The 24375-nt window shown below is 33.2% G+C and overlaps 1 protein-coding gene across 1 annotated transcript in view; it reads left to right on the top strand.

The window, feature by feature from the left end:
* The window catches only part of PTPRK (protein tyrosine phosphatase receptor type K), a 539585-nt gene that overhangs the window by 390999 nt on the left and 124211 nt on the right, over positions 1–24375 (top strand). Inside the window, exons 11-12 of the mRNA XM_051997718.1 lie at positions 16131–16404; positions 20800–20836. Coding sequence (XP_051853678.1) covers positions 16131–16404; positions 20800–20836 — 311 coding nt within the window. The remainder of the gene's footprint in view (positions 1–16130; positions 16405–20799; positions 20837–24375) is intronic.

Here is a 24375-nt window from a genome sequence, read left to right as displayed (position 1 = left end):
GAGTAAGTAGGTAAATTGATAAAATGCAAAGGTTTTAGGTCTTTGAAACTCAATAGTTCCCAGGCTAAATGATTCTACTCTTGATCATTTTTCACTCATAAGGAACAGAGAAAGAGAGATTTATAATTTTAGAATGCACTTAAAGTACATAGTAATCAAATCAATAATAATATTACTTCTAGAAAGAACATATCATTTGACTACTTGATGAATCCGTTCACCATCATAGGTTTATTTTTGCCCAAATATCTTGTATTAGTTTTCCGAGTCTGTATTGTTTACTTACAATTTAGAGTACAATGCCCCAATACAGAGACATTTTAAAAAATTTGTTTGCCTTACACTTTACATAGTGCCTGACACATAGTAAACACTTAATTTTTTTAATTAATTAATTCACTCTCATATTCATTTATTATATAATCCTATCTCATTTTATCAATAAGAACAGAGCAGGACACCTAAGGAATTGGGTTCTTCTGGAAAGAACCCATAAGCAACTTTGATTATTTATTATGAATGAATAAAACTGTGATACTTGAAGAGAGGACTTATATCTACTTCTTTATGATCTAAAATTATTTGGTTTCATTCACTAATTCATAATTACATTACAGGCTACTTTGCATCTTCCAAATTAACTAGTTCTTTTCATTTGTTCACTTAAGAAATGGTCATTATGGTGCCCAATAAAATTACAAAGAAGTATTATCAATTTAATCTTTCAGTTAGCTAGAAAGAATTCCTAGCTATACAGTATAAATAATGTTGTATAGACCTGGCAAGTTTCACTCTTAAAAAAATTCTTTTAGGATTAATTCTAAGGCACTTCAAAGTGTCCTGTGTTCATTGAATGTTTCATCTAGGCTTTCAGATCTCATCTACTATTTAAAAAAAAAAATCCCTTTAATTCATCATAGTTTGATAACTCCAGATTATCATTCAAAATGAATGCTATTTTATGTTTTAAACATCAGTCCCATAGGCTATACGATTTTTTGTTCATATTCCAAAAAAATTAGCTATTCTTCCTGGATTTGTTCAGATTATGATCTAGATAGTTTTAATTATGAATTATAATATATGGGGGAGTCTATCTCTGGGAAAATGTATTAAATTTTTTGACCCATTGAAATTATATTTCTGAAGGGTCACAATTTAACTCCAACTCTCCTGCCAGGAGAAAAGTAACAGTCTCTCCAGAGAGATTATTACCTCATTTTGTTAAAAAAAAATACAAAATTTTATCTTAGCAGATTCTGCTATAAGCATGATATCTTCACCTCTATGGAGATAACAAATATTCACAATGTTCTCTTTGTGGTCATTTTTTTTTTCCCGCATTTGTTTGTAATGTGACTCTGGACAAGTAATTTAATCTCTTTGGGATTCATTTTATTTATTGTAAAAGAAACAAGATGTATTAAGTAGGCTCTATTGTTCCTTCCAGTTTGTTCTAGGACTTCAAAATATATACCTATAACAGCATACCCTACCTAAATTATTTAATGTTTTCATGCAAACCTGAGAAAGTGAAACAACTTTGTTAAGTTATTTTACATTTGATAGTTATGCTCCCTAAATTTCTACAATTTTATGTATATCCCTTGAAATCAAGGGGTTTTTTTTAAAGATGAGTTTTATCTACAATCATATGCACAATGCTTGTGGATAATGATATAAGGTGCCATAAATGAGTTGGGTTTTTTGGTTTGTTTGTTTTTGCTGAGGCAATTGGGGCTAAGTGACTTGCCCAGAATCACACAGCTAGGAATTGTTAACTGTCCCAGGTCAGATTTCAATTTAGGTCCTCCTGACTTCAGGGCTGGTTCTCTATCCACTATGCCACCTAGCTGTCCCTCATAAATGAGTTTTAAAATAAAAACTATTAAATTAATACTTAACAACAGTTATAAGAATTATAAAAAAGGAAAAAAATGGAAGAGATTAAAAAAAAAAAAGAAGAAGAAGAAGTGAGCATAGCATGTGCTGATTTACATTGTCACCATAGTTCTTTTTCTTGATGCAGATGGCATTTTCTGTCCGAACTCTATTGGGATTGCTTTGGATCACTGAACTGCTGAGAAGAACCAAGCTTTTCATAGTTGATCTTTGTACATTCTTGCTGTTATTATATACAGTATATTCCTGATTTTGCTTATTTTGCTCAGCTTGCTCAACATCAGTTCATGTAAATCTTTCCAGGCCTTTCTAAAATCAACACATTCATTATTTTTTTTTATAGAACAATAATATTTCATTATTTTCATATGCCACAACTTGTTTGGCCATTCCTCAGTGGATGGGCATTTATACATTTTCCAATTCTTTGCTCCCACAAAAAGCGCTGCTACAAACATTTTTGCACACATGTGTCCTTTCCCTTTGTTTATGATTTCCTTGGGATACAGACTCAGTAATGGGACTGTTGGTTCAAAGGGTATGCAGATTTTATAACCCTTTGGGCGTAGGTCCAAATTGCTCTCCAGAATGATTGTATTATTTCACAACTCCACAAACAACACATTAGTGTTCCAGTTTTCCCACACCCACTCCAACATTTTCACTATCTTTTCCTGTCATTTTAGGCATCCTGAGAGGTGTGATGTGGTACCTTAGAGTTGTTTTAATTTGCATTCCATTAATCAGTAATGATTTAGGACTGTATTTAAAAAAAAAAAAGAATCCCTTTCTAAACATTTGGATTTCTCTTCTATTCCAAAATGAAAAGAAATCTCTCCTACTGCACTGGAAATTTTGTTGATGTTACAGTTAATACTTATTAACTATTAGCACTTATTTAATTTGTTTATCCTTAATAGTCATATTTTCAAATTTTTTATTTCCACATTTTCTCCCCTTCTAGATCTTCTTCATCCCCTTGAGAAGGCAAGGAATATAATATCAATTTTATTTATGAAATTACACAAAACATGTTTCTTTAAAAAAAATTAAAAAACAAACAAAAATAATGTTAAAAAGTATGTTTCAATCTGCATTCAGAGTACATCAGATATCTCTCTAGAAGTGGATAGCATTCTTCATAGACCCTTTGGAATTGTCTTAGATTATTGTATTCATCATAGTAGATTACTCTTTCATGTTTGATCATTATTACTTTAGGGCTGTTGTTGTATACAGTGTTCTTCTGTTCTGCTCACTTCTGAACACATTTCATGAGTTCATTTAAGTTTTCACAGATTTTTTCTAGAACCATTCTTCTCATTATTTCTTATAGCACAATAGTATCCCATCCCATTCATATACTACAACTTGTTCAGCTATTCTCAGTTGATGGGCTTTCTATTAATCTTCAATTCTTTGCCAACAGAAGAGCTACTACAAATATTTTTTTCCTATGTAGAGATTCTTTTCCATGCTTCTTTGATCTTTTTTGGATACAGGCCTAGTAATGGTATTATTGGCTCAGAAGTTCAAATTGTTCTCTAGAAACATTAGACCAGTTGATAATTCCATTCTTCATCCCAGTTTTTCTACATCCCTTCTGATATGTTGTTTCCTTAATGTCTATTTTTATTTCCCCAATTCATTTTTCTTTTCAATGATTTATCTAGAATTTCTAGGATAGTTTTTAATAATTGTGGTGCTAATGGACATCCTTCTTCCTAGATCATATTGGAAAGACTTCTAGCTTATTCCCATTACATAAAATATTTACTTAGTTTTAAATAGTTATCATTCTGTTTTTTTGTTTGTTTTTTTTTTTTTTTTTTGTTTGTTTTGGTTTGTTTTGGTTTGTTTTTTTTTTTTTTTTTTTTTTTTGGGGGGAGGGGGCAGGGTAGGGAGGAAGGAATTTGCAAAGTGACTGGGATTAAGTGACTTGCCCGGGATCACAAAGCTAGTAAATGTTAAGTGTCTGAGGTGGGATTTGGACCCAGGCTCTCCTGACTTCAGGGCCAGTGCTCTATCCATTGTACCATGTAGTTACTCCCACTTAATCATATCAAGAAAGCCTCTCTTCCTTTGCTTTCTGTTATATTTTATAGGAATGGGTATTTTATTTTATCACAAGTTTTTTCTACATTTGTTGCTTCTACAATATTAACTCTTTAATTGTTTTTGTTATTGATCTCTTAAGTTGTGATTGTAGATTTTTTCTTCTAATATTGAACCAAAATTGCATATATAAATCTTGTCTCATTATATTGTATGAACTTTGTCATGTTTTCCTTTAATCTCCTTGTTGTTTATTTAAAATTTTGCAACAATATTCATTAGGAAAATTGATTTATAATTTTTTTCTGTTTTTTTTTTGTTTGTTTTCCCTGATTTAGTATCAAAACTATATTTGAGTCATAAAAAGAATTTAGTACGACTTTTTCTTTACCTCCCTCCCCTCAAATAGTTTATATTGTATTGGGATTGTTTCATAAATGATAAAATCTTGTAAATAACTCTGATCCTATGGATTTTTCTTAAGTAGCTTGCTGTTATCTTGTTCAATTTATTTTTTTTTTAGTTATTATTACTTAAGTTTTCTATTTCCTCTTCTGTTAATATGGGCTCGTTATGTATTTCTAAAATATTCTGCCATTTTACTTAGGTTGTCAATTTTACTTGCAAATAATTAGGCAAAATCACTCCCAGTAGTTGCTTTGATTTCTTTTTCATTGGTGGTACATCTACTCTTTTTATTTCTGATACTAATTATTTTCTTTTCTTCTTTTTAAAATAAATCAGTCAATGATTTATCTATTTTGTTATTTAAAAAAATAAAATCAGTTCCTAATTCAGTTTTTTTTTTTAACTTTCAATTTTATTCATCTTTCTTTTATTTTCACAACTTCCGGTTTGGTGTTTAATTTGTTTGTTTTGGGACTTTTTTTTTTAGTTGAATGCTTTATTCACTGATCCGATCTTATTTTTATTAAAGTGTGTGTTTAGATTTAGAAATTTTTTTCCAAAGTACTGCTTTGGCTACATCATAACATTTTTGTTATGTTGTTTCATTGTTGTATTTTTTAAAATAAAAATATTGTTTCTATGATTTCTTCTTTGACCCACTTATTCTTTAGGATTATTTAGTTTCCAGTTCATTCTTAGTCTATGTTTCTGTGTGTGACCTTTTATTGAATGCATCTTTTATTGCATTATCTTCTTAAAGGGTGCAATTGATATTTCTGTTTCTCTACGTTTATCTGTAAAGTTTTTCTTTTGAAGGTACCATGTAAAGCTGAGAAAATCAGTGCATGTTGAAACATTTTTTAACTTTAATTTTATTTTGTGTTTTTTTTTTTTAATTTGCAACAAGGCTAATAAAGAAACATGTTTTGTATAACTTTATATATATATATAACTTGTAAATTGATGTCCTTGCCTTCTCAATAAGTTAAAGAGGGGCTAGAAGGAGGAAAAAAATGTGGAAATAAAACATTTGAAAATAAGAATATTAAGAATAATCAAGAAATTAAATAAGTGCTAATAGTTAAAAAGTACTAACTGTAGCATCAACAAAATTTCCAGGGCAGTAGGAAAGATTTCTTTTCATTTTGGAGTAGAAAAAAATCTAAATGTTTAGAAAGGGGTTCATTTTTTTTAATACGGCCCTAAATCATTATTGATTAGAGAAATGCAAATTAAAACAAACTGTGAGTAAGTACATCACACTTCTCAGATTGCCTAAGATGACGGGAAAAGGTAGTGCTAAATTTTGGATGGGATGTGGAGAAAATGGGACACTAATGCATTGTTCATAGAGTTGTGAAATGATCCAATCATTCTGGAGAGCATTTTGAAACTATGTCCAAAGTAATTTGATAATGCCCACGTAGTTTAATAATTCTTAGATTCTTAAAGTCCTGAATCTATTTTCTAGGGGAACTATTTTTCCAATGAAATATTTCATATTTTCTTCTCTTTTTCCTCATTTTTGGCATTTTGTTTTATTTTTTTCTTGAAGTATTATGGAGTCATTAACCTCCACTTGGTCCGCTCTATCTTTTTAAGGAATTATTTTCTTTAGAGTTTTTTTTTTTTAGCCTCTTTTTTTTTATTTGGACAGTTTTGCTATTTAAAGAATTATTTTGTTCAGTATATTGTTATACCTCTTTCCATTTGGTCAGTTCTGTTATTTTTTCTTTTAAGGCATTATTTTCTTCAGTATTTTTGTGCCTCTTTTACCAAGTTGTTAAATATGTTTTCATAATTTTTGCTCATTTCTTTTCCTAATGTTTTTCTCTTAATATTCTTATTTGATTTTGAAAATACACATATCTAAAATATTAAGGAATTCTTATAGGGCTTGTGTTTGAAGCTTATGGTTATTTTGATTCCATGGTTTCTTCTGAATTTGTTCTTGTCACCATGGTATTTTTTTTTTCTTATTACATTTGTTGTTGGTTGTTTGCTCAGATCCCCAGCCTATTTCTTGACTTTTATATTAATGTCAGTCTATGTTCTCCAAATAAAGGAGGGAATGGGATACACACTGTCACGAGTTTCAGTCATTTTTACTCTGCTGTTTTCAGACCTAATTTTGTAGATTTGGAAGTTTTTCCAGTGCACATACCAAGGTGGTGCGATCTGTGTGGAAAAGTAATCCTTGCAACCTTGTGATGAAAATGATACTGCTCCATAGGAGTTAGGTCTTGTGACCAAAAGAGGTTGTTTCTTTCCCAGAAATGTAACTGGGAAATGGTTATAAATAATGGAGTTTCCAAACACAATCCCATTTTGCAACCAGTCCTAGCACCTGCCTTTCCTATAGTTTCTTTTTGACAAGTTGCTGGCTCCCCTTATCATGTCAGTTTTGAGAGCTGCTAAAGGTGATACTGATTCTGTTACCTCCTCTCAGGCTCACCATTGGTGCTGTAGTGATGTGGACTTTTGGTTAGCCTTGGCTTGGACCCATAGCCCAGTGTCACAGAACTCTACTTCCTAAGTTGTTTTGAGCTAGAAAATGTTTCACCCTAAACTTTTATTGGTTCTGCCATTTCAGAATTTGATTTGAAGATTATTTTTTTTTAACTTTTTCTTCATTTAAAATGTAAATACAAAATGGAGATGGGGAGAAGAGACCATTTCCATGTACCCAGCAGAATATAGAGAAGTCAATTTAAAATCATAGATTTTCATTTCTGAAAATATTTTTATAAATCTTTGCATTATATATTACAAATTTTTTTAATATCTTTCTAATTTTTTCAATGCGTCCTTTTAAGTTTTCTTTGCCGTACACTTTTTTCTCCCTCCTTCTAGAGCCATCCCATCTTAGAGAACCCAACCTTTAAACAACAACTTTATGTGTGTGTGTATGTGTATGTGTGTGTATGCATGTGTGTGTATTTGTGTTTACAGACATACATGTGTGTATATATATATATATAAGACCACACTATGCATATTTCTATTTTCAGTTCATTTTCTGAGGTAAATAGTACTTTTCTTCATAGGCTCAAATCTTTCCATGTTTTTTTTTTCCCTAAAATCAACCAGCTCATCATTTCTTATAGCACAGTAGTATATCATTACAACTGTATGTCACAACATATTAGGGATTCCCCAATTAAAAGTCATCTTTCATTTTAGCTAGTATAATGAGTGTAAGATGATTTGAGCTATTAATTTTAAAGTTGTTTATAAGGTAATATTGCAAGAGTGCAGCAGCTTCCTTTACGTCTCCATATGAACTCCATCTCTGAAGATTCAGTAAGTATAGTTAAGGTAGATATGGCATATAGATAGTAAGAGCCTTCAGATGTTTCTGTTTGCACAAGACACTTTGCTATTTACACTATAACCTGGAATATTTTGCAGTCTTTTATGTGAGATACATAACTATGCTAAAGACTATGACATTGGAAAAACTAAGTGGATGAAGAATGCTTTTGGTTCAGACCTGATATGCACTTAAATGATTAAACTATACAGCTTGTCCATCAGCATAATCACATTTGTGCCTTGCTCAGATGATAACTGCAGGTGAACAGGGAATTGGTTCCAGAATTGAGCAAGAGAGCAAGGTCTATCACTTTTGGGAAATCAAGTTTTAACAGCCTTGATCTTTTCCTTGACATGAAGTTTCATCTTTTTCAAATCAACACTCTTTCATTGTATTGCAGTGGTAAGTTATCAAATTGTACAGTTGCTGAAGAATTAAGATCACTCAAAGGGTAGTGGAGGAGCCACATGATAGATGTGAGTTCTCTATAATACATCCATTACAAGAAGTTACCATTTATTAAGTTCTTATAATATTGTAGGAACTGTTCTGAATGCTTTATAAATATTATGTAATAATCTTTGATCCTCATATTAACTCCATGCTGTTATTCCCATTTGTAGTAAAGGAAATTGAGGCAAAGAGGCTGAGGACTTTTCCACTATCACACAGCTAATAAATGTCTGAGATCAGTTTGACCTCAGGTATTCTTGATTCCAGGTACAATTCACTATCCATTGCTCCATTTAATTGTTGAAGAATATGTAATGTATAATATATGTTATGAGAAACATTTGTGAGCATAGTTGAAAATGTGATGGGCATGTTGAGAAAGTGCAATAATTGTTTTATAGTCTATGTACTCCATTAGAATCTAATAATTTAGTTTTTATCAAGAAAAACTCAGGAATTTTCCTAGTATATCGAATAAAATATATACAGTCTATTAGAGAACCTAAAATAGTCATAACAGTCGCACTGATTTTGGTTAAGCATGAATATATTATGATTTACATCATTTTAAGAAATTGCCACAATAATGAGTAGAGAGTATTAATTGCATAAATCCATACAGAGCATATAATTGCTTTTTTTAAAAGTGCAGTAGCAGATATTTATACAAGCATAGGAGTAGATGAGGCAAGTTATTATTATGGTAGACTGACTGAAAACCAAAATTTAATGTGACCAATTAATCTGAGAAAAATAAAGAGCCATTGGAAGACTAAGAGAAACAAGAGAAAAGTTCCAGTGTACAAGGGAAAGCCTTCAATTAAGAAATCAAGACATATAAATGATTTTGAATTCTTGAAGATTATGCCAATCTAATGTGAATGTAACAGTTCCATGAGCTGGAAAAGTACCTAACTACAAGTCCTGTTATGCATTATACTGTATATGTACAGAGGATTCTATCATCAGAATACTGACCTTAAAGTGGTGATTATTTTTTGCAATAGCCACAATTCATTATACAATTTTCAAGATGTTTATGGAGGACTTTTGAATTGTGTATTAGTGGTGAGGCTATATATAGTGTCTAAATAGATTAGCTATAGATAATGTATAAATAGATAAACTAATAGAAAGAGAGAAATGTAGCACAATGTATATAATACCAGCCTTGGAGTCAGAAAGGCCTGAATTTAAATATGGCTTCAGACACTTACCTCAGACCAAATAAGTCACTTAGCCCCGTTTCCCTCAGTTTCCTCATCTATGAAATGAGCTGGAGAAGGAAATGGTAATCTGCTTCCATATCTTTGCCAAGAAAACAGCAAATGGGGGTCATGGAAAGTCAGGCATAACTGAAGCAATTGAACAACAATAACAATCTGTGGAGTTATAAAAAGATCTTTGAAATAGTGATAGCATTTTCAAACAATATGATATAGGTAATAGATTTTTAAGAGTACAGGTTTGGAGGAATCACAATCAAGAATACATGTTTATTTGGGGAGAAAGATAGGATGAGGTAGACTTATGGGATGCCACAGGATTTCATGCAATACACATATCTACAAAAGATAGAGGATTTCATATATAATACATATAAGTGGGTATATTTGAGTAGAAAAGCAAAATAAGTAGATATAATGAAAGATAAAATTTTGAATTTTTGTGGATTATTTTGTTATTAAGGATGCTTCTGATTAGTATTCTATGATTTTGCATTGGAAGAGATTTTGAAAAAAATGTTTGCTCTATTTCCATAGTATATATGAAGTCAGTGATGCATCTTTCTTCTTTTGGGGGGGAGGGGGATTATTCAGCGAGCCATACTCATGAAACTCATATTGAAAATTCTAAGTGCAGAATTATTTAGAATGAATGTTGCTGTTCAAAGTGAGAAAGTAAGGCAACCTTAATATATAGTCATGGTACAGCTACTTCTTAGGTGACTTTGGGAAAGACCTTTCCTTAGATGTAAACATCAATTTCATGAGTTGTAAAATGGAACAACAAAGTCTCTGTATTTATGCCACAGAATTGTTAAGACAAAGTGACATATATAAAATATTTGTAAATGCTTAAATGCTAGTTAATATAAAATTTCTTTCCAACAAAAGTACAAATAGACATGGTAAAGATGATTGGTACTTTGAAATGCATTTTTGAAACTTTATAGCTATAATATAAATATAAATAATATAAAATTTAAAATAACAGAGTCATCAATTGGGATAAAAATTAGCTTAACTAAAAGGAATTCTATTAACATTGCTTATTTGAGGATTTATATTTTATATATGACTTCGATTTAACACATTTTAAAGGTCTCAGATCTATGCTTTTAGATATTTTGATTCTTTTTTTCCCCAAATAAATAAATTAGGGGGGAAAAAACTGTGAGAGGTTCAGTGAAGAATTATTGAGCATTAAAGTCCTACAAATGAATGTGTGGTTTGTTCACAATATTATAAGAATAATACCATGAGAAAAATGATAATGGCAGAAAAAGGGAGAGGGTTTATGTATGCATTATGTTATCAGGATATAAAGTTTTCTATTATGTCAAAAAATCTAGATTTAAATACCAGTTCTACTTAAGGACACTAGGTGGCATAGTGGATAGAGTGCTGAGGCTGGAGTCAGGCAGTCTCCTGCAAAGATTCAAATCCAACCTCAGAAACTTACTGTTAGCCTTAATTTCCTCATTGTCAAATGAATTGAAGAAGGAAATAGTAAACCACTCTAGTATCTTTGACAAGAAAACTTTACACGGGGTCACAAAGAGTCAGACTAAACTGAAAAATGACTGAGCAACAGCCTAAGACAACTAGATAACCCAGGACATAAAGTACCAGGTCTGGAATCAGGAAGACCTCAGTTCAAATTTTGACTTAGAGACAAGATGTGGAACCCTGTCCAAGTTATATTACCTCTGCTTTCTTTATTTTTCTTCATCTATGAAACAGGGATGATAATAGCACCTGCCTTTGGGGTTTGTTGTGAGGATCAAATAAAATAATTATAAAATGTTTGGCACAATACCTGGTACATAATAGATTATATCTAAATATTAAATGTTATTATGAATATCATTATTATTATTACTTATAATTTCTTTAGATTTTAATTGCCTCATCTGTCAAATAATGATTTATAAAAATATTCAAGAGACTTCACATACCCAATCATATTATTTATTGCTCTAATGTGACATTTTAAAAAAAGAACATTGGATTTGGCCCCATGATGTTTGTGTATGCTCCTGTTACATTCATTATTATATCAAAGGATCTTGCCTGTGCTGCTGATGCATTTGCTGTTGTATTATGGGATCACTATCACCTTTTAATGAGTCACAAATTCTAGACATAGAGTCAAAAGTCATTAAGTTCAGTCAAATTTGAACCCATGTGACATTACAAATTCAGCCCACTTTTTGCTGTACTACTTTGAAGTTCAAGTACCCTCATCTGAAAATGGGAGAAAACAATAGTTATATTAGCTATATCACAGAAGAAGTATGATGTTCAAACGAGCTAATATATATCAAGTACTTTGTAAGTCATAAAAGTACTATATGAATGTGAATTATCAAGACTACAAAGTTGGAAATAATTTCATTTATTAATGTATAGCTCCACAAAACTACTGAACAGGGTTACTATCTATGCCATCTCTTTTAGGTAACCAGAAACATTGACACATCAAAAAACATACCTCAGTGAGTTAATTTGATCATCTAAGAAGTGCTGCTTTGGGTCTTTCATCCAAGAGTTAATTCCTTTTCCTCAAAGTTCCACCTCCCTAGTGATGACATAAAATATTTCTACTAAGTTCCTTAGTTTGATTCTGGGAGGTTGGAGCCACAGACTGTATTCAGTGGAGTATCCTTAATTGTTCGCTAGGCTCCTTTCAGTGTAACTGAACACAACTGTTACCTGCCTTTTTACATAAATTTTGGTGATTAGATATCATCTATTAGTGAAAATATTTATACTTAGTCTCTTGCTTAATTTTTTTTCATGAACCCAGAGGTTCAATAAGGGAGAAATATGAGTATGGTGGGAAGAACTTTCTTTGGTGTCTTCATTTCCTGTCAGATAAAATTGATACTTCTTTGTACAGTACTTGAGCCTCTTCATAACTAGCCTACAGCCTACATTTCTAACTTTATTTAACACTGTTCCCCTCAATGTACAATATATCTCAGCAATACTGGACTCAATTTCAACCAACCTCTTTTTTTTTCCTACTATACCCTGAATAGATTCTGCCAATTTCTCTGACTGTTCACTTGCTTATTTTTCTTTTTGCTCAAATATCACCTCTTTAAATTTTTTCAGTGATCACCCTCTATCTAGAAATGACTCATGTTCTTTGACTCTCACAAGTATCTTTCCTTTTTAAGTCTCAATTTCTCTGTCTCTTTCCCTGTATTTCTTTATCTCTCTGTCTCAAACACACCCATACCCCCCTCCCCACACAAACATATATTATATATATATATATATATACACACACACAGATATATTAAGTTGAATTGCAAATTCGAAGAAGTAGCTTAAGGCTACTTAAGGTTACCGGGCTTTAGAGAAAGCTTAGCTTAATTAAAGTGCTGGATTTGCGTTGGAGTGATGCAAGATAAAGTCTTGTAGTTCTTAGTTATGATAGAGTAATAAATAGGGGGGTTAGGGGAAGTAGGAGGGAAGAGATGATTGTAGCTGTTGGAATTAATGTGGTAGGTTTTATTGAGTAGTTATATCGTATTTGGAGTTGTTAGTAGAGGGAAGTATGGTAAGGCTAGTTGAGTAAATAATTCTTATATAGAAAAATAGATTTAGTAAGGCTGAAAGGGCTATTGTTGTGGCGATTATAAAATTGCCATTGGCAGTTAGTCCTTGTAGGATGAGTCTTTTAGGTATAAAACCAGTGTGAGGTGGTAGTCCTCCTAGGGAAAGGAGTGTGAGAAGAATGATAATGGTTGTTGTGTTCCTTTTATCCCTAATCTCACCAGACCTCCTCGGAGACCCAGACAACTTCTCGCCAGCCAACCCACTAAACACCCCATCCCCACATCAAACCAGAACGGTACTTCCTGTTTGCATACGCAGTCCTCCGCTCAATTCCGAATAAACTAGGCGGAGTCCTTGCCCTACTAGCTTCTATCCTAATCCTCCTAATTATTTCTCTACTTCACACAGCCAACCAACGAAGCATAATATTCTGACCAATATCTCAAACTCTATTTTGAATCCTCGCTGCCAACCTAATCACATTTATCTGAATTGGAGGCCAATCTGTAGAACACACAGCTGAAAAGTTTTTTTTTTTTTTTAAATTAAGTCTATTTTGGTCCTAGGGAACACAAAAATAAGATACTCTCACTCACACACACACACACACACACACACACACACACACATACACACACACACACACACACACACACACACACACACACACGTCTGACCCTCAAGTATCTTACATTATATTGGGGGAAGGAGAAGATAAAACATCTAATCAGATAAATTGATGTGTTCTGATTGATGAGTGTGGAAAAATTAGGGATCTAAGATAGGTTTCCCTATGAAGGAAACACATAAGCTGAGCCTTGACAAAAGTTAGGGGGATTCAAGGAGCGAGAAGAGAGTTTATTCCCTTATTGGGGACAGTTTGAACAAAGGCCCAGAAAGAGGAGAGTGACTGATGCATTTGGGAAATAGCCGATAGCTCTTTGTGACTGGAACATAGAATGTGTGCTATAAGCTTGTGAACATGGGATAGTGTTAGATTGTGGAGGGATTGATATGCCAAGCTAATGAACTCCATCTCTTAGTCTCCTAGGCACATACAAGTCTTAAGTTGCATTGCAATTATTTATCTTTACAGTTTATTTTTTTATTAAATTATAAACTCTTTGAGATTATTGGTTATGTCATTTTCATCTGCATATTTCCAGTAATTAAGTAACTTGTACAAAAACATTTAAAACAAACATTTACTTTTATGAAAATAAAATTAATCACACGATACTAATCCAGCAATCACTTTATTACATTCTTATCCTGGCTCTGTCATGGACTTCTTCTATGACCTTGACTATGTCATCTAATTTTTCTAGGCTTTCATTTTATCAAATATAGAATGAGAAATGTGAATGAAATAATCCTTCATATCCTCTTCCCTTCAGAAATTTCTTGATTCTATGAATGTACAATGCAAATACAGATGAAAAATAAAATGAAAGAGCCCCTGGAGTGTCTTCTTGTTGTTGGGCATATGTCTGCAATGCCATGAATCCCACTTCCCCTGCTGAGTCTTTGCTTAAGAACTTAAAGCATTTTGAATTGAAAAATTCCTGCTCTCTGGGCACCTCTCAGAGCAGAATTCTTGTCAGTGCCAATCTTAGAATCTTAGAGGAACCAAGCTGGCAGGGAGAAAGGAAAAGAAAGATGCAATGCACACAATTTCAATTTGTATAGACTTTGCTCTTGGTTGGTTTCCCAAATTTGCAACTGTGATTTACCAATGCTTTCATTATATTTCTAAGAGAAAAGAAGTATGGGGTAGGTAGCATTCACATATTTTGTTGATATGTTTTGAGAGAAATAACTATTTCTATATATTTAGGGTAAAAGATGATCATTTCCTTTTAGGTCTGTCTTAGGTCTAATCAGTTCTCTCATTTCTTTGGGTAAATGAGTTTATACAGACCAGGGTTTTGTAAAAAGGACTTTTGATGTTCTCTCTTTTTGAATAACATTTCATCATAGGTTGACCCTTTATTCAAAGAGCCAACTTTCTTTCTTAGAGTTCTAGATTATTTTAATCAATTAGAGGGGGCATTAAAATAATAAAGCGGGCACTTTCATATTTTTATAGAATCTAAAGTTTAAAATTAAATCATACTTATTATTTCAATTTTTCAGTCATTTTAAAGCTTATGTTCTTTTAATTGAGTCTAAAATAGTGGCATATCTCTTTCTTAACAGCACCTTTACCTAAAGAATTTGTTATATACAATAATAGAGTGGGTTCAGTAATAAACAGTTAACAGAAATTTTAGTTCTAAGATAGAGTATACTTTTTTTTTTTTACTTCAAAGTTATCCTTCTCCCAGAACCCTATAGATAATAAACTTTAGTAGAAAACTATCCAGCCTTTTCAGAAAGGTATTGGAAGGTTTAGGTTGGCATTTTAATAGGCCAAATGCCATCTGTTTCTACAATTTGTGGCACTTTATCATTGACAACTGTAAGAAAACGAGGCAGTCTATTTTGGTAGAGTGGACAGATTTCTGTCCATCTGTGCCCATATTGCAACATGTCACTTGTACTTTAGATCTCTATAGCTCTGAGCCAAGAGAGATGCCATAGCAAGGTCAAAAGGTGGAGAAGCCTGTCAGCACATTCTGTCTTTAATGATATGACAACTGCAAATTGGTGCTTCAAGCACAGCCCAAAGGCAGTCATTATGTCAGGCCTTGAAGCTGAGGTTTCTATAATATCATTTCAGGGGAAAATGTTATCTTTAAATATTTTAAACTATCAGACAAGGAACCTAATCTATAGCATAGCTGTGGTTAGTGTCAAATTCTTTATTAGAGTGCATCATTACACAAAATTTCCAAAATATGGAGAGGGTTCTTTGATATGATTTTTCTTTTTGTTTTGTATCACATGGATCATGTGGGAAGAAAGAAGTAGAAGCCCATTTATCATTCTATAGCAATGCTAATAAAGTTGCTTGCACTAAGAACAATTGTTTAAAAGAATAAACAGTTTTGAGACAATAAAATTACATTAATGTAAAGACACATAAAAATGTGTCATTTGCTTCCTGTTCCACATATCTAGTATATGGGATTGGAGAATGTCCCATTTCCCTTCTTTAGAATTATTAAATTGTATTTAAAGTATCTATAGATGCCTTACAACTTTTAGTATAACTAACTGGCAATATTGTCATTTTTTTTTTTCCTTTTGTGACCTAAAAGTGCCTATCAAATTGTGGTGGAAGAATTACATCCCCATCGAACCAAGCGAGAAACAGGAGCAATGGAATGCTACCAGGTCCCCATCACCTACCAGAATGCCATGAGTGGAGGTTCACCATATTACTTTGCTGCCGAATTACCCCCTGGGAATCTACCTGAACCTGCCCCGTTTACTGTTGGTGACAATAGAACATATCAAGGATTTTGGAACCCTCCTCTAGCACCTCGGAAAGGTTACAACATCTACTTTCAGGCTATGAGCAGTGTGGAGAAGGTAAGCGCCTCACCACATTTTCTTTGTCACTGCTTCTAGGAAATGCCCAGTGGCTTTTTAGAGATTCGAGACAGCATTAGTCAAAAGTTATAGTGTATGGTGGTGCTGTTGCCTCTACCATTGGGCATATTTCTGTACTGTGAGGCCACGGCTTCACGCCAGTCATATCTCACACAACTCCCGTTTCCTAGTAACTGTTTCTAGTTGAGGCTTTAATAAAAGCCCACAGTAGCCGTTTTGAGTAAAATGATTTAAGCAGTGTGTTTCTGCACCCTCTGTAAATATGCACCATTGTTCTTGCCCCCTTTCTCTGTGGTGGCACACTTCAAAAGATTAAATTTACTGTAGGATAAACAAAATGCGTACTCCTCAGCAGGCTAATAAAATGTTGCAAACTTTTCAGGCAGTATTGAACAAATAGAAAATAACAAAGTAAAAATCTACTGATTACAAAGTAATGTGCTGCCTGTGGTACATTTGACAGAGTCCATGAAGAAAGCTGCCTCTAGATTGCCCAACTGCTGTGTAGCTAGAAAAGTAGGCCTTTGCATCTCCTTGGTTACCTCCTCCCTTTATCCATTTTGGACACAGTTGTTTTTGAATACTGTTACTGGTCTTGTATGAATATTGAAGAGAAAAACACAAGAAGTTAAATACCACTGTGGTTCTCTGGGGAGAAAGGTCTATTTTACCCCATGCTATTTTTTGAATGGTTTTCTTTCTTAAAATAGAAATGTTTTGAGAGAGATAGGAGCAGAAAGTGTGTATATGAGAGACAGACAGAGAGACAGAGAGATGGGAGAGAGAGAGAGAGAGAGAGAGAAAGAGAGAGAGAGAGTTGCACAAGAAGGCAGCTGCCAAGTTTTAAAATCCATTTAAGGATTACATTTTTAGATATGTATAGCTCTATGGGGAGTGCCTTCAGGTTGTAAAAATCCTAAAGGATTATCTGTGAAATTAAATGATGAATCACTGGATTGAAGGAATTTGATCTTAGCTGTAGTCTTTTAATTAGAGGGAAGTCATGTTCTTCCATTTGGATTTCTATAGCCCCTGTGAGAAACCAAACCTTCTGAATAGTTATTGAATATTTTTAAAATAAAATCTTTATCTTTCCAATTATGGAAATATTTAGCTCAGAGTAGATAGAGAAGAAACAAAGGGAATATACCCAAAGGTATTATGAAAGAAACTATTCTCTACATCTATGTGTGCTTGGTAATACAAAGAAAACAAAATGTCCCCCTCCTACCTGAAAACTTCTTACTGTATTGAAGGTAGTTGGTTGCACTGATAAAGCAGTGAGTATAAAAATTTATATTCCATTTAGAATGTAAAGACACCCTAGTACAAAAGATAGTTCTTTTTTTTTTTTTTTAAGAGGTGAGAGATAGCAAATTAACTTTAGTGACTTAATCTGTGATATGAGAAAGGGTGTTAATGAATGCCCCTTTCTGGGAAAGGGTTTTCTATACTACTACTTAAAAGATTTGAGAGGAATTTTTTTCTTTCTAATTGCTAGTGTGACCATACTGTTGTACATCTAAAGTGTAAAGTTGTGACAATATACTTCACAGTTATCTTGGCAGAGTTTTAAAATTGATGTGGTTCACATCAGCAACAGGGTCAAGGAATACTGATGTAGTTAAAAGTGATTGCTTTCAGGAAAGCAAAATCCCTTTAGGTTTTCATTAGAGCCAGAAATAATCTCTTGTTCTCAGTTTGCTATGAAGACCTCAGGTCAGAACTAAATAAGATTAGTATACTTTTAATTATTACTTGCTGAAGAAATTATTCTAGATGATTTTTAATATCAACCAACAATCTAAGATTGATTTTGAATGATAAAACACTTTACTTAAAGTAAAATACTTGTAGGGAAAATGTATATTTGTTATATTTTAAGATTTAGTATCACCTCAAAAAAATCCTTGAGTATGAGGTATATTAGAAAATGAGAATGAACTTCTCTCTCTTTTTTTTTTAAGGCTTTCCCCAATCCCACATATCTAGTATCTTGTTCCCTTATCTTCAGATTCCCAGAGTATGACTGCTGCCTTGAGTTGTGAATGGAACTTTGTAGTTGATAAACCCCTAGTGGTATGCTTTAAAATCAGCCAGTAGAGCTAATAATTTTTTACCAAAGGCATTTGTTTAAGTGATGTAGCTTTTGTTGATGCTGCTTTGTTTTTAAAGATATGGAATATTCCTTTTCAAAAGCCCAGGGTTCATTTTTCTCTAAATATACACAGAATCTTTGGAAAGAGTGACCTTAAAGTTAAAATTAATTGGAAGTGAGGCATAGATGTAAGAAAACATGTTTGACAAAGGGTAACTCCCAGCTCCTGATATTGCCTGGCCTGGTCCTTTCTTTCTAGGGAGCATCCCTCCATAGTTACTATTAGGTATAGCATCTCTACTGAGAAAGATGCTCAACTAAGCTCTTGAGATCTGTTTCTTTCTTGAATTCATACCCAGAACACTTCTCTGAGGGAAAGGTTATGTTCCTTGATACTAACATCCTTCTTTGGGTAACTATCTTCCCATATCCATGTGTTCTTACATATATCATTGTTCCTAACTAGATGCAGTTTCCTTCTAGTCTGGAGCTCGTAAGACATGATTGAAGGGGAAGGGCAAGGAAAGAACCAGTTCCCCTCTGTGCAGATCTTCTGTATATAATTGCTATGATACTGATATTCTCCAGATATTTAAAATCCCTAGTGGTATGGTTAAATTGTTTACTCAACCAGTTCTGTATATATTTTCCAAGCTTAATTAAAAGATTTATGCTTCATAAAAGGATTATAGTATAAAAATGTATCCTGTTTATGCATCAAAATTTTTATCATATGTAATTATGTTCTATGATAATTCTCAACTGAGATGGGGGAGTGAGAATTGCAATTTTGTACTTTACATACATACATACACATACACATCTACATATAATACATGTATATTTGATTTATTGCAATATAGGACAAGGACTGTTCCATTTGGGGCATTGTTTTGTAGAGCCTGGCATATGGTAGGAGCTTAATAAATGCTTATTGATAAATGAAGGATTTATTATCTATTTTCTTTAAATTTCATATTTTTTATGGATTGAAGCCCAAACTGTGGATAAAAGAAAAGAAATCTGGAAACGGGAAATCCATGTCTTCTTTTATAAAAATCTTTTAAAAAGGAAGAAAAGCTTATGAGATACGTCATGCATTCCTACTTTTTTGCTAGTCTTAATTTTCCCCCTACTGGATGAATGGAAAGAAGAAGAATTTTAAAAGTCTACCAGGTTATCCAGCTTATGGCCTCTGCATGTATCTCCATCCAAAATAAATCTAGAAGGGAGCAGAAAACACATAATTCATAATGAGATGATAGGGAACTGCTAAAATTTACTGAATATAAGGACATTATGTTATCCTTTGTAAACTTTAGGAAGATTAATTTCACAGATGACTAGGAAGACAATCAAGTCCAACTAGAAGACTATTGCAGTTGGCCAGTTATGAAGTATGTTATAAGGGCCTGGCTCAGGATTAGTAAAAGTGGCCAAGAAGAAAAAGGATGTATATGTGATAGATATTACAAAAGAAATATCCACAGGACTTGGCAACAGGTTGGATATTGAGAGTGATTAAGAGTGAGGAATTGATGATTACACCTAGATTATAATCTTATGTAAATGGGAGAAGGTTCTGCCCTCTAAAGTAAAAGGGAAGTTTGGAGGAGGGGAAGATTTGGGAAGAAATATAATGATTTCAATTTTAGATACGGTGAGTTTAAGATGTTATGGGCCATATTATAATTATAATTATAATTATAATTACTTATATAATTGGAGGCTAGGGCTAGATACATAGATCTGAGAGTCATTATTATAGAGATAATAGTTGAAATCATGGAAGCCAAAGAGATCATTGTATGAAATAGTATATAAGGACAAAAGAAAAGGTCACAGGGGATTCTAGGGGACACATAACTTTTGTGGACATGATCTGTGGGAATGTGGTACCAGCTTTTCAATTAAGCATAGGTGGTTTGTTGTATGTGTGTTTTTTTTTTTTTTTTACCCTGACCATGTATAGAACTATGATTTTTTTCTTGCTGCTGGATTGCAGAGATTGAAAGCAAAATTCTCCCAATACTTACATATACCCTGTAAAGTCCTATTTAAAGGTTTTTTTTTTGTTGTTGTTGTTGTGGTTTGTTTGTTTGTTTTTTTAATATTTCCCTTTTCAATCTTGGAAAAATTTAACCATCTAGTGTCCAAAATCCAATTCTTGCTACTCTAGATTGGTCTTAAAGCCTTTTCTTACTTGATAAGTGCAATAGCTTGAAATGTACATTGATTATATTTTCTTTCATTTTTTTTTTTTACACCTTCAACAGGAAACTAAAACCCAGTGTGTACGAATAGCTACAAAAGGTAAGAGCCTGATTTTCTTTCACTTCCTTTCTCCCTTGCACTAAGAGGAAGGTATTTTATTTTTTGCTTCAGGACTAATTAAATTTGCCCTTTCTATTACATAAGCTTTGTAGTACAGCCTCCACTATAATGCCAGCAAAGTACTATGATTCACTTGAGTATCTTTAACACATAATGGTGGGCCTCTTTCTCCTCCTTTATACTTGGCTAGTAGAATTTTGTTGCAATAGGCAGGATTTAGCCAAAATATGAAAAACTCATTTTTGTCATTTTTACTCAGCAAATTCTTGTACTTATCAACAGGTTGTTATCTTCATTATATAAGTGATTTCCTAGATGATACTTTTCTCCTTTCCTGCCTCTCTCTTTTTGTTTCTTTTCTTTCTTTCTTTTTCTTTTTCTTTAAGTTTCAAGGGAGACCATCGAATAAAACTTCATTGGAGTATATCTTCCTGGGCAAATAATGCCAATCTTATATAACATGGTTCAGTCATTTAGTAATAAAAAGTTATTTTGTCTTAGGATAAAGATCTAGGATTCAAAGTGGATGAGATTCTCCTTTTCCTACCACATTTATTGCTTCTCGTTGCAAAGTTAAGTAACTTTTCAACAATGAGATTAATTTGATAGATTTTAGCACTAGAACCAAGAAAAGACTATATTGATGATAGGATGATAATCCTCAGAGAATTGGTATTATATTTATGAATATATATGTATATGTAATATGCCAAGCATAGTGTCATGTATATCAGAGAATCTCATTTGGAAAGGCCCTTCAAGATCAGTTGAGGCTACTTTTAGTTGAATAGCATCTTCATCAGTGATTATATTGTTTCAGAACGATGACTTCCAGTGATCGATGGCTCCCTGTGCCCCAAGGCTACTTATTCTATTCTTGTACAACTCTTGATTGTTAGAAAGTTTCTCCTTCTCTTGACCTGAATTCTGCTTTTCTAGACCTTTCATTTATTTTAACTAATTCTGGTCTCTGATATGAAGAAGAAATTCTAATCCTTCTTCCAGTCAACCAATAGTCAGGAAGTGTTTCTCAAGAATTTATTATGTATATGTATATGTATATCTGTAAAGGGCTGAAACTCTGAGTAGATACACTGGAATTAGACAACCAAGCACTTAAGGTTAATTACTTATTGGCCAATACTCTATTAGCATATGCTTAGAAAATGGCTCTTCCCACTATTCTGTGCTGGCTCAATCTTTTGGTCTATACAGATAATTGTAGGAAGGATTAGGTGGTGGAGTAAGACAAGCCAGGGTCACTTTGGCAGTAGATGAGGAAAAGGGAAGTCGTAGAGAGTTTACATCCATCCCCTTCATTTCTACCCCTAAAGACCAAGGACTTTTGCTTTTCCTGACTCTGGCTGATTCTAAGACATCCAGGGTGCTATCTTGGTCTTCACATATTTCAACTTTTATTTCTATTATTACATTATCTTTCTTACAAGATTGAGCTCTTTGAGGGCAGGAAGCATATTTGTCTTTCTTTTGTAGCCCTAATGTTTAGCATCTTGCCTGGCACATAGTAGGCACTTAAATATTTATTGACTGATTCACTATTATATGGCACAGTTTTTCAGTTCCCTTATTTTAAATTTCCAGTTTGTTGTTGTCCCTCCTAAAATGTGGTGTGTTTGGAACTAAAGACATCGTGGTTTGAACAGAGGCAAGCACATCAACACCTTCCCTCTACTCTCTAGTATGGTTCTATTACTAAAAAAAGCATAACTTTTAAAATTGTCACTCCTGACTTAAACTAAGCTTGCTACTTTGGACCTTTTCTCCCATGAACTGCTTTCTAGCAATGATTCTTTCATCTTGTACGTATGCAATTGAGTTTTTGACCTGAACAATAGGACTTTGTCATCATAGATAGCTAACATTGACTGTACTATCCCACTAGCTGAGAATGATCTTTACATTTTAAAATCAAATTTTGTTTTATTTTAAAATTTAAAGCCCATTCTTAACTCATGTAGGACCTTAAGTCAATATTTTGTTGATCTCTGTAAGTAAGTTATAAGAGGTTATATAGTTTGCCAATGAAAATAGTTCCCACAATGGGAGTTCCCTAGCTGACAAAATAATAGAACATTCTTTGTATAAAATATTAATTTAAACCTATTAAATGTAATATTATGAGGCTTGATCCATTGATCTAGTCTACCAAGAATTTTGGGGGGAGGCAGGAACTTCCAATTATGTCATCCAATATGTCAGCCTTCTTTCTCTTTTATCAGCAAGTTCAGTAAACATTCTATCCATGGCTGCATTAAAGTCTTTTAAAAAATATTGAACAAGACAGCCCCAAGGACAGATCTTTGGAATCTTCCAATAGATATTTTACAGGCAGAAAGGTTGATATCATTATATGGACAAGATATCTATCAGCTTATCCCACAGCTGCATAGAACTCCCAAACTCAGGAGATATGTAAGGCTGAATTTCTGATATTTTTTTTAATAATCTTTTTTTCTGTATCTTTTAAAAAATAGATTTGGGTTTTTAAAATTTTGTTTTATTTCCCTCTGTGATGTTTGACATTGTGGCTTTTCACTTCACTCCACATTTTCTTAGGAAGATACCAAGAAGGGAGAGAGGGAAATAGGCATTTATTTAGCACCTACTATGTGCCAGACATGGTATTAAGGGCTTTTTACAAATATTATCTCTTTTCATCTCCATAGCAACTCTGTGAGGTAGGTGATATTATTATCTCCCCCTCCCCCCCCTTTTTTTTGGCTGAGGTAATTGGAGTTAAGTGACTTGCCCATGGTCACATAGCCAGGAGATGTTAAGTGTCTGAAACCAGATTTGAACTCAGGTCCTCCTGACTTCAGAGCTGGTGCTCTACCCATTGCACCACCTAGGTACCCCTATTATCCCCATTTTAAAAATTTAGGATGGTGTGCTGCTCAGGGTCAGTTGGTAATACTAGAAGAATGGGCTGAGTCATGATGGATTGTGTGCAGCAAGTACAGTCCTGGATCAGAATGAGTTAGGATGCCTAAGTGGTTATATTTTCAGAAGTCACATGTATTCTAACTGTAGCCTTTGTTTTTATATTAATTACAACTGGGTAAATGCCTTGAACCTGCATTTGTATTGCCCTCCTGTGAATCCAAAATTCAATATTACCAAGAGTTTATAACCAAGGGATACTATCATTGAGGAAAGTTGCATTCTTCGTCTGCCTCCTCTGCATCATCACCTTTCCTCTAGTCAAGTAGCAATCATGTGAGACCTTTCTTAAAGAAATACTTCATAATCAACTTAAAACTTCATTTTAAGGAGATATCCAGTCCAATCTCATTCATTTGTTGCCTCTGCTTTGAGTTTCTAGACTTGGACACTGTGCTCTCACTCCCCATACTCTCTACAACCTGCTCTCCTTTCCAGCTCCTTTTTGTATTTCTTCATTAGAATGTAAACTCCTTGAGGACAAAGATAGACTTATTTTTTTGCTTGTTTTGTAACCCTTGTGCTTAACCCTGTGCCTAGCATGCAATGTGTGCTTA

The sequence above is a fragment of the Antechinus flavipes genome, chromosome 4 (assembly GCF_016432865.1).
Source record: "Antechinus flavipes isolate AdamAnt ecotype Samford, QLD, Australia chromosome 4, AdamAnt_v2, whole genome shotgun sequence".
In the NCBI taxonomy this organism is placed as follows: Eukaryota; Metazoa; Chordata; class Mammalia; order Dasyuromorphia; family Dasyuridae; genus Antechinus; species Antechinus flavipes.
The sequence above is the reverse complement of the archived record's forward strand: the minus strand, read 5'-3'. Positions and strand labels throughout refer to the sequence as shown.